The sequence below is a fragment of the Leguminivora glycinivorella genome, chromosome 20 (genome assembly GCF_023078275.1).
Source record: "Leguminivora glycinivorella isolate SPB_JAAS2020 chromosome 20, LegGlyc_1.1, whole genome shotgun sequence".
In the NCBI taxonomy this organism is placed as follows: domain Eukaryota; kingdom Metazoa; phylum Arthropoda; class Insecta; order Lepidoptera; family Tortricidae; genus Leguminivora; species Leguminivora glycinivorella.
The window spans coordinates 15,664,699-15,676,320 of NC_062990.1; the positions used below are offsets into that span (position 1 = coordinate 15,664,699).

The window sequence follows — 11,622 nt, forward strand, 5'->3', positions numbered from 1 at the left end:
CTAACAAACATCAAAACTAACATTTCTTATAAAGGCAACAGTTCATTTAAAAAAAGAAACGATTCTTACAAGAAAACGTTTTATTCCCTTTCACTAGCTTGATATATAAAGAATCTTTTTATATGTTATGTCACATGTACCTATTAATTAAGAATTTGAAAAACTCTCGACTGCTTGTATTTTTAATTTTGTCTTCTGTACTATACTGGCTTATCGATTAGATGTTTTATTGTATATTTGATTACATAAGATATTTATTAGCTAAACGATGAAGTGTAGAATAGGTGTCCATGACGCGTAGACAAGGTCCCAAGCGTTTACACACTGAAGTTTCGGAAGAACAACAGAGATAAATATCTATTATACGCTACGGAGCGCAAACGATTGGCATCCTGTTTACGCAGCCTGTTGTTTATGCCGAAATTATTTTATTTAATAGCTAAATATCATGCTGCTATGCAATCTTATACTATATACACTTCTCCCTTAACCCATTTATTGACGATGTCCGAGTCCGCATTACAATTGACATGTCTCGTGACACATTTTCACGTCTTCGGCAATGAATGGGTTAAAACGTTCGCGTAGATTAGACGTGTATAAAAAAATCTTTTGTATCTGGCGTGGCGTCCACAAAAGGCTTAAAATGAGTTTACTAAGCAGTCGAGAAAAAGTAAGTACCTATGGTGCAAAAAATGTGTCTTAAGTCTGCCTCAAAAAATGGCTGTGATAATTTTATTTAACGTTAAAATTATAAAAATAAATTTGATAAAAATTTATAATAAATAAGTGAATACATATAACCTTTGTTTTATTTCGTGTTATTTTTCAAAATTTTGTTTGTTTGTTGTGTTTTACATATTTATTTCAACCAATAAGTTGGTTATTATTTAGTAAGTAGTAGTGACTATCGAAATATGGCAAAACAATTAGTTTTCCTAAAAGAGTACGTTCGGCCTAAATTTAAGGAAGCTTAGAGGGGCAATCAAAAAGTCAATAAAAATCCATAAATTAATTTATTAACACTATTTGACAATATTATAACAAGTCACTTTATGTACAAAATCTCTAGTTACATTAACGATCCTATGTATTCAAGTTTCAATAAATAACCCAGGAATGAAGACCTATAAATACATACTATTTAAATGTCCTGCATTACTCAAGTGTCATTTTTCTTTCTAAGACATGTGACAAAAAAATGTTTCTGCTTACAGAAAAATTGTAACATACATCCATTCCATAATTAAATTTAAAAAAGAGAATCGGAATTGATTTTTACCCAAGAAATGATACATTACAGGATTAAATATATATATATATATATATATAACATGTTAAGTACAATATAATTGAGTAATTTCTTTTAAAATAACATCAAAATTACAAAATTAAGCACCAAATTAAGTGCCGAAATTGCTAAAAATTAAAGTTTTTTGGCATAGCTAAATTATTTTATTTACATTAGTATGACAATTAATAATCGGGTTTAGTCTCACAAATATTAATTAATTATGATCATAATTAAAATATTTCCCAATAACATTAATATTGATCGTGTTTACTATTTATTTAACCATTATCTTAATGTTAGAAAATAATTAATTATAATCATTTTAAATAATTTAAATGTAAAAAAACTTATAAGTACCAAAGATTATTTAAAATAATCGCTGTTAATGGTACATTTCAAGTTATTAACAAGAATAGTTCGTCACAAGTACTATTATCACAAGTAACAACGGTGTTATACCTTAAATCAATGTTAAAATATAAATTAAGTACATTAAAATTCGTATTTCGTTGCATTAAATAAAGAGCGTTACAAAAAATATAAATTAAATTTATAAAATAAATGCCAGTATACTACGGGCCCTGAAAATGTATAAAATTTGCACAATTTTATTTGTGTATTTTATAACATATATAGATACTCGTATTTGATCCTTTGACAGTTCTACAATCGTTATAAACAATTACTTTAAATAATAAATAATTGAATTACTCCATTATTTATTACGATTACTTTTTTATTCATTTAGTAATCCACTTATGATCTTAAAATTGTATTTAACTCCTGAACACTAGTTACAATCTATATTTGATCATCTATGGGTTTTACTTTTAATTCCATACAGCTTAGCGTATTTTAAACTAATTACAATTTTAACTATAAATGGGTATTAGCTAAATTGAACTAATTTTGTAGACTCACCCGTTTGGACGGATAATAAAATCTAACGTGTTTTTTATTCTACAAAAGCATAAAGAAGTGAAATAAAAATAATATTAAATAGTCAAAGAAATAAAAGCCCATATTGCTTATTAAATTAATGCAATTTTTAATTTGTAATCAACACAGTTACGTATAAAAACATAGTATGAATATAATGAAGTTTATATTTTTAAATTTTTATTAAAGTATTTTTTTTACGGGCTTACAGTAGTTTCTAAATATATATTATTTTTATTTCAATGAAGGTTTGAAAGTAAAATATCAATCACAAAACTATATGGGATCAATATAAATAAAGCTAAAACATCAGTAATGATTACATAACATATTATGAAATTATATGAAATTAAGGGTTAGAGCTAGTTTATTCACTATTTTATTTACAAACCTTCGAATAAGTGTTTTCTTTCATATTCAGCAAAATACCCTGTTTATGAAAGATTGTCACAAAAGTAAAAATCTACGTGTACAAAAACAATAATATAACTATTAAATTACCGCCTTACTTGTATTAGGATCCAGAAATTATTTACAAGGAAAATTCAGAATATTGGATTTTAATACACGATGGTATAGTCAAGAAATTGACAAAGTCATTTAGTTGTTTTGGCACCTTGTATTTGCCAACGAAAAACGTAAGTGTGTCTTAAGTTATTTTTTCCTTTAGATTTTTATGCATGCCTATTTTATTTTATTAGTAGTTCAAGATTCAGGATAGATCAGTTCGAGTTCAGTTCACAGTCAGATGAGGAAGTGAAAATATTATATTATTTACAGCTATTACGCTAATCTGTACATTTTAGGCTAAACGTCATATTTGGGGTTCATTTGTCAGTCCAGTATTTTACAATTTATATAACGTGTAAGGAAAGATCTATACTTGATGTATAATATCAATAGGTTAAGAGTAGATTAGCGTAAGTTACATCGAAATATGTATTTTACGTTAATCGAGCCTTAAAGTTTCGATATTGTATGAAGTATCGACCATTTTACATTAAGTACCATTTATAGCTACGACACAGCAACAGGTTGTTTAATCAAGCAAAATTATGTATAAAAACAAGATATGAATTTGATCTAGATTTATTTCGGACACGACCTGTCACAAGATACTATTAATACTGGCAGATCATAAACAAAACAAAATCTCTTCAAATTCATAACCACATGTTTTCACTTCTGGATTATAAGCAAAAAATTACATTTAACAGATAAGTAATTACAAAATAATAAAACACAATGGGAAAGAATAGAAAAATTCGCACGCTTCTTGGTAATTCCGTGAGTGAAAAGTAAAATCTTGAATGAGTGAATTAAAAGAGTGAGAATTTTTCTATCTTCCTTAACCCCTCAAACGCCTTGTTCCAGATCTGTCCCTGACAATTTAAATTGTAACTAACAAATTCAAGGTTATTAATTCAGTAGTTTAGGACAACAGCGCTCCAGTGGCCCACTGTCTAATATGACAAGTTGAAAAGAGACTTCCGGTTGTAACTTGTAACTTTCATTTCAGCTTTGAAAAATAGGGCACTGGAGCGCTGTTGTCCTAAGCTACTGAATTAATAACTTTGAATTTGTTAATTACAAAACGTTGAACGCCACTCGACATGTGACCGATTTTGCATTTTTTCATTTTGATTTTAGGGGTAACATCGAAAAAAAAAAAGTTTTTTTTTTAATCACAACAAATCATCCTGCTGCTTTTCGTAGATCTCCTGCATACGCTGCTGTTCCTTCACCTTCTTCATCTGGGAGTAGATGGAGGCCTGTTTGTAGTTGATCGGCCCGTAGTCCTTCAGGTCGGCATCGGCATATATGAACATGTCGTCGGGTTTGAATGGCTGGAAATATATAAATTATAGTTAGAAATATGGAGGGTAGTTAAATTTATAGCTGAAGTAAGCGGTGGTTTATGTCCTGATCCCTATAAGACAGGTTAACATAGTTTATGACTCAGGACACTAATCCGAGGCCATATTTAGATTATCCCAGTAAGTCATATGTACTTTTAGCAATTGCATACATTTATGGCTTTTACCCGAAAGGGGCCCACATATTTATTTTAAATTAAGTAATTTTATTTTTATATTTTCCTTTCTTATCGCCAATTGTTTTTCATTCATGTTTTAAGTATGTGTAGAACAAATGTGAGTATGCACGGGAAAACGTCCCACTTTGTCGATTGCTGTAAAGCCGCTTTGTTAGTTTATTCATATAAAGATACAAGTAAATCTCGCCTTAATGGTTACCGACAAAGTGGGACGTTTTACTAAACCTACTCACAAATAAAGCTTTTTATTTATTTATTTATACATCTCATGTAATAAGCTGACATTTTGATAGCTGAATAAATCATTTTTTTTTCAAGTCGACACGATATCTAAAATAATGTCAGTCTGACGATCATGTTACGAATACTTCAAATACTCTATTTCAAATACGAAGACCCGATGGTACTAGAAAATTGTTTGAGCGTGTAATGTTTGCCTTTTAATATCTAATTAGGAACACGACAAATTGCCATGCATCGGTGCAAATTACACCGCACACCGAAAAAGTGTTTGTTTAAACTAATCCTATTGTTAACGATTAATGACTACCTCAAGTGTTATCGGGCCTTCGTATTTGTATTTTCGATTTAAAGTAGCTTCTCCTGAGACTATTAGAAAATTTACTGACTTGTAGTTTGACATTTTTAATGTTTTAAAAGCCATGAAGCATAAGGTACAAGTATGTGTATTCTTAAGCTGCATTTTAAATATGCAGTGTAAATAACGGAATGTAATAAACTTATACAAATGTAATTGGTAATATGTGTTAAGCTATCATTAAAAGTTATGATGAGAAGAGTATTATATATATAGGTATTCAGTTTAATATGTTAAAGTACGACAACATAGACATATTAGTTAAGTTTTGCTTAACCAACTAAACAAGTTTTGGGTTAGATATTAAAATTAAACGTCCAAGCGCGCAGCGCCGTGTAAACACGTCTTTCTTTTGCAACCCAATGTGTTATAAGTTAAAAGGACTTACTTTTACATACAGTTTTGAAGTTAATAAAGTTACTTTTTTCCTACAAATTTTAACCAAAAATTTAAAGCTTGTTAATAGTAATAATACTGTTTGGGCCCTGCCCCGCTGCTGGCGGCACCCTAGGTTAGGATTTTTATAATGTGTTTATATGTTTTTTATATTGTTTTGTATGTGTTTTTGTATTTTACTTTTATATTCATATTATAAAAAGCTTAACCTAAGAAGCAAAATAAATAAAGGAAATTAATGCTGTTAGTCCAATTAAAAGCTAGTGTGTAAAATTTGGAAAAATTACCTTATTTTAATAAATGTACGTGTCACTCTTGGTAAATAGCTTATTGCGGCCCTAGAACAAGACAAAACGTCACAACGGTACACATGCTTAAAAGCATACATTCAAAAACAATAAAATTGGTATTTTTTATAGTATATAATAATGATACCTATTTTATTGCTGTTGAATTTAATTTTTAGAGTCATGCTATGAAGCATTCACTTTAGCACATATTACCAATTACTCAAATTACTTGAATTATTTAGATATCTATATTAATTAAATTTCTTTATTTTATGGTCATTAATTATAATATTTCTATAGTTATAAAGGGACCTGCAGAAAAAATAAAATCATATTTGATTTAAATAAAAAAAATCATTTTTTTTCCATTCTAATATTCAAATGAAAAATAAAATAAGTTAAATTATTAAAAAAAAAAACATGCAACAGAACAACGTAACCAGATTTCATTTCTTTTATTTCACTTTACTTCAATTTAAAATGACCACTAGGTTTTATAATAAAAAAAATTTAAATGGTAAAAAAAATATTTCTGCAAATAAAATCTGGATAGTCGAAAGTTGAAGTTGTGTCAATAAACTTGAATGTGTATTTACTATTTTACAAAACCTTTAAGTAAACATTAGACTGAAAATCCACGTTGTTAATTTATTATGCTATCAAATAAGTTCATTGACACATTGATAATGAGGGTTAAAATAATGTCTCTTACCTCTCAGACATCAATTTCGTTAAATTTAAGCGTGGCGTAGTCACTCCTCTGTTGGCTGTGACTTCCTTTCCGACTACTGGCTACGTTGCTATGGCTACTGTTACTCTCCTTGTTAGTACTATCATGGTTACCTATAGAGTACGTATCGTACAAATGTCTATTCGAATTGACAGTGTTCTTAAATTTCAAATTATGATTACCTAAAGCTAAATCTGCGTACACTAGTTTTTTATGCTTAGGTTTTTCATCTTTGGGGCCCATTGTGTTGAAATTTGGATTGTAATTGTGCTCGGGGCCTAAGTTTCTCGTAGAGTTTGATATGTAGTTGCCTTTTAAGAGCTGTAAGTACGATCTTCTTTCTGAATCGTTATATTCTGGTTCAGGATAATTTGGCTTTTCATAGTTATCGTATACTCCTACACATGAAAGCTTTTCTCGTAGACTTTCTGATTTCTTCAGTCGGTTAAGTTTATGGCTGTTTTTGTCTCTGCTTCTGTTAAGAGTTTTGGTATAATATTGTGCTTCTGCTGGCTGGTAGATCATTGGTCCTATAGTGTTGTTATATGATCTCTCTTGATCTACTGGAATGCGTTTGTCTACTCTTATAGGCTGGAAGTAACAGAAACTATGATTTTTTTGCAAGGGAATTTGGAAGTTTTTCTTATTCTTTCCTTTACTGTTTAAATTTACAAAATTACGTTTTTGAAGGTATTGTTGTTGAAGTATGTTAGTATTCTGAAATGGAAAATGTTAGTAATTTAGTAAAAGAGCTTTCAGATAGTTTGAAGAGTGGGGATGTTAAAAAAAAAGGTGATAGAAAAGAAAAACATAAAGAAGCGTTATACCTGAGCAGTAATACTACTTTGAACTGAGTTGCTACGTTTAATTAGATTCCTCTTTGGTATAGGTTTTTCTGTGAGCTTTGGTATTTGTAACGTTTTATTTGGAGATATCACTTGCTTTTTTGGCAGTCCGACTTTGTTCATTCCTTGGTCATTTAGCTTATTTACTGCTGACTTTACTAAGGATGTTGATGGCAGTATGATCGAAGTGTTTCTCTTTGGAGTTGCTCCAATGATATTTGGTTTTGATAAATCTTTCTTTTCGTCAGGATTTTCTAGATTCCCATCATCATCACTATCATCTTTATCAACATTAACTCGTGGTTTGGGAAGTAATGCTGGCTTCTCAACATTTTTGGAACCTTGAAGTTTTTTTGATACATCTTCAGCAGATCTACTAGGTCTTATGGGTGCATCTACCACATCATAAGACATAAACTTAGTATTTATTAACGGCATTGATAGGTTAACATACACATGATCAGTCTTCTGTGGCGAAGACATAGGTGTCAATTTTGTTCTTGGTGCCGGAACTGGTTTCAATGATCCAGTAGAAGCATTAATATTTTCATTACTCTCTTCATAAACCTGTATTGAATCGGTTAGATTCTCAAATTCTTCTACACCGCTTATGTCAGACTTGATTTTGAGCAATGAAGGATAATTTGCGTAAATAATATTTTCATGTTCATTTCTCTCAGAGTTATTAAGACTCTCTTTATTATTATTAATTTCAGCAAAGTTTTCTCCATATTCCGTGTTAGGGTAGAACCTTTCTATATTTCTCTTTCGCAATGCTCTCATTGATTGAAACTGTGGTAACCTTCTTGGGTTTCTCGTGTTTAATGAGGAAAATTTTCTAGTGTCCGTTTCTAAAACCTCTTCGTCGATTGTCGGAAATTGTTTAAGGAAAGACGTTTGCATTGGAGGAAGGTATGGATTTAGTAATACGGTTTGGTGTAATGGATACATTTGTTGAATGGGTGATAGCAATGGGATTCCATATTGGTATTGGGAATTAGATCCTGTAGTCATTGGATACGGTATATTCTGCACAAACGGCGGACACACGATTCTCGGCGTGAATGACGGGTTAGTTGTTAATTGTTTTTGTAATGCTTCTATTCCTTTGGCCGTTTTACTCGTATCGATTCGTGGTTGTATAGCCTGTATGGGCTATCATGCAAACAAACATGAAATGAATGAAACAATAAAATGCAAATTAGTAGGTGAAGCAAACAAATCATTAAATGATTAAACACATGAGATAATATATGAAATAAATTACGGTTATTGTCAAGATTTTAACAAGAAATGAGTAAATATAATATCAGATTGCTTATTTATTATTAGAGTAATAATTACAGCTCATGTGTACATGACTACAATAACCAAATTTATTTTAAACAGTCTTTGAACAATGCAATTTCTGATCAAAATAATTTTGAAGATTTTATATCCTTTATGATGACTTTATGAAAAACTTCATTCATTCAAGAAATATCTATGTAGTCGTTTGGAATAAAACCTTGAAGGTTATTGAAATAAAAATAGGGCGTAGATTGGTATCCGAACTTGAAACTTTTAACGAAAATAAAACGTAACAGAAAACGACTGTAGTGAGTACACAAAAGTCATAACTTATGATATTCTTGGTACAAAATTATTTTGATCGATATCATTATTGTTAAGCTCAACATTATCATTAACTTTAACTTTATCATTATTTTCTTGATCATTTACCTTATTTGGTGCTTGTTGAAGCCCGTGGAACGGCAGATTCTCGTACAGGCCGGGACTGTCCGCTCCAAGGTTGCCGTTTGGTGCATTATCTACGCCATTCATAGGTGGGCCTGGAAATATAATCAACTTATTAGAACATCATTTTTGACTACAGTAAAAATGGAAAAAGTTACTTCCGGCAGAACTCAAACTTGAAAAATCTTCTAGTACTGGGGACTTCTTACCCGGGCAACTTCTTAATATTTTCATAATGCTTGGGGCAAAATTCAACAAAATAATAACATCCGGTATAACTTAGAAGAGATTGGTAATATGATTTAGTTCCTAATCTGTCAAAAAACTATAAACATACAAATTAGGTGTTTTATTTTCAATAAAATGTAAGAAGAGGAATATAATATCTAAAAACTTTTAAAAGGAAAATGAATTACAATGCAGCTCTATTGTAATACAATTATCAAAATAATTATATGTCTGGTTTTAAAGGCTATGAAGACAAAAATTTTAAGCAGTTAAAAATAGCAAATCGTGCAATACTCACTGTCTCCTGGAGCTTTCCTCTTTCTTGTGCCTTTAGCATCATCATTCAAAGGTTTCACACTAGCGGCAATTCTATCAGGCCTCTTAAACGACACAACTAAAACATGCAAACAATCAAACATGCAAGCTGAATTAGGAATGAACATTGCATTGTGTAGTTAGGTAAGTGTTTTGTGAATATTAATAAGATTATGATTTGAGCAAAAGCTAATCATGAAAATGAAAAAAAAAATGAAATCAAAAAATGAAATAAAAAGATATTAAATAAATTGCTTCTGGTAGTTTATCTTCTCTTGTTTGAAGTAAAAAAGAGGAAGTTTGATCGCAAAAACAAAAGTTTTGAAATATCAAAGGAGTTCCTAACAAAAATAGTATTTTAACATTATTATAATTCAATTTCGATCATTCGATTTTGTGATCAAACTTTATAAATCAAAATAATTCTAAATAATGTAACAACTACCTCCTTCAGTAACAATGACATTAGGTGCTTCGCTTTGGAAAAATGATCTTATTCTGCTCTTTGGTAAGCTGTACCCGGGTTTGTTCAAATTAAGTAATGACACAGCCCTTTTGTTAGTCTTATTTATTTTCTTATATTTACCACTGTCGTCATCAGAGTCATTATCACTTTTCCTTCTCGAATTTTTGAATATTCCTGTCACTACATTTTGAGTGTGTCTTCTTGGTTTGCCATTCTTTTTAGAATACTCAGATTTTGTTGGCGATCTGTCATCATCACTCTTAACTCTGTTTCTTTCAAGTAGCCCCAAAGTAGCGTCTTCTTCTTTATCATTATTTTGAGACACATTTGCTGCCATTCGTGCTTGATTTTTTGGGCTAAGTGTATGATTCGAGTTCACATGAACTAAAACGCCAGGTTTCAGTGGCCATTTGCTTGGAGTTACTACAGTTTGGACTTTATCGCTGTGAACTCTGGGTTCAGCTTTTGGTGTCTGTGTTTCGTTAGCTTCATTATCTCTTATTGGTGATTTGTTTGCATTGATAGTAGCTTCTAATTGTGAAAGATTAGCTTGCAAGCTGCTGCGTGTTTCGTTTGTTTTATTGTCAGGGTAGCTTTGTGAGTCAACCAATCTAGTCCTATCAGATGTTTTAGGACTGAAGGTTAAATTAAGGCGCGGCGACAAAGCAGGTAAAGCTTGCGATATGATTGACTGAGCGATCGACATTTCATTAAGGCAGCTACCGTCCGGACTGAGTGAACAAAACATGAAAATAAATGAAATTATGTTAGGTTCATGCAAAATAAAATGAATCAACCTTATTCAGTAATGTGGCCCTACTTTTGTTATACAAGTACGTAGTTAACAGATTAAATACGAAATACATAATTATATTATAATAAAATTACGTATATAGTGACGCATAAAATATCAAGCTAGAAGAATGCTTTCCACTTTGCTTTTACATGCATATATTTCAAGTTTGAAATCAAAAACAACTACTTAATTTAAATTTGCGGCTACCGTTAAAATTACCACACTTGTACCATACAAAACCACTCTTAAGCAAAATTAGGCTTTAAATAGCTCGATAGACTTATTTTTATCAAAAATGGTCTATTTATAAGCCTTTTGCTTATAAAAATATCACAAATAAGCCTGTCGTGAAATAAAAGCCTTCTGCAATAGGTAATCAAGAACGCTGACTCTACAAAAATGTGTTTTTCTAAATCCAAATATAAAACAGCGTGAAAACAAGAAAGCATTCTCCATCTATATAGAAAATGTTATGATTGTTAGTAAATTTATACCTGAGGTATTAATTGTTGTCAGTCTTAGAACATCTGGAGTTAGTGCTGTTAGGAACCTAGGCAACAATAAGATATTTAGCAAAAAATATATACAAATATTATAAAAAACTTCAACCCGTGTTAAGGAGGGATAAAAGTGCGCATCTAAAAAATACCACTATAAAATAAAATTTGTTGGACTATAAAACGTTAGATAAAACCAAAACTGGCCATTGGTCCAAGCATTTACAGGCAAAAACGCAAACTCAGTGACCTTGGAGATTGCCCTTGACCTTTCGGAGGCCTAGTACCTCTGCGTGGGTACTACAAGAGGTGACCTTGAGGGCGGCATTGACAAAGTGTGCCAAGAATCTGCTCGGACCAAGGGCGTCGCTGAAAATTATCATTTTATAACATTTACTCCTAGGTCAAGTTGTAGATTAAGAAACATATAATAAT

The 11,622-nt window shown here is 30.8% G+C and overlaps 1 protein-coding gene across 6 annotated transcripts in view; it reads right to left on the bottom strand.

Annotated features, from left to right (window-relative positions):
• Nucleotides 1–997: 997 nt before the first annotated feature.
• The window catches only part of LOC125236967 (nephrin-like), an 835,833-nt gene continuing 825,208 nt past the window's right edge, over nucleotides 998–11,622 (bottom strand). For 3 of the 6 annotated variants that reach the window (XM_048143884.1, XM_048143886.1, XM_048143883.1), the window contains 2 exons: nucleotides 8,871–8,980; nucleotides 998–4,080 (listed from right to left, as the gene is read on the bottom strand). In XM_048143884.1, coding sequence (XP_047999841.1) covers nucleotides 3,919–4,080; nucleotides 8,871–8,980 — 272 coding nt within the window. In that variant the 3' untranslated portion in view covers nucleotides 998–3,918. Of the gene's footprint in view, nucleotides 4,081–5,570; nucleotides 5,622–8,870; nucleotides 8,981–11,437; nucleotides 11,557–11,622 lie in introns of those variants that run through there. The other 3 variants (XM_048143888.1, XM_048143885.1, XM_048143887.1) reach the window with 2 other exon arrangements.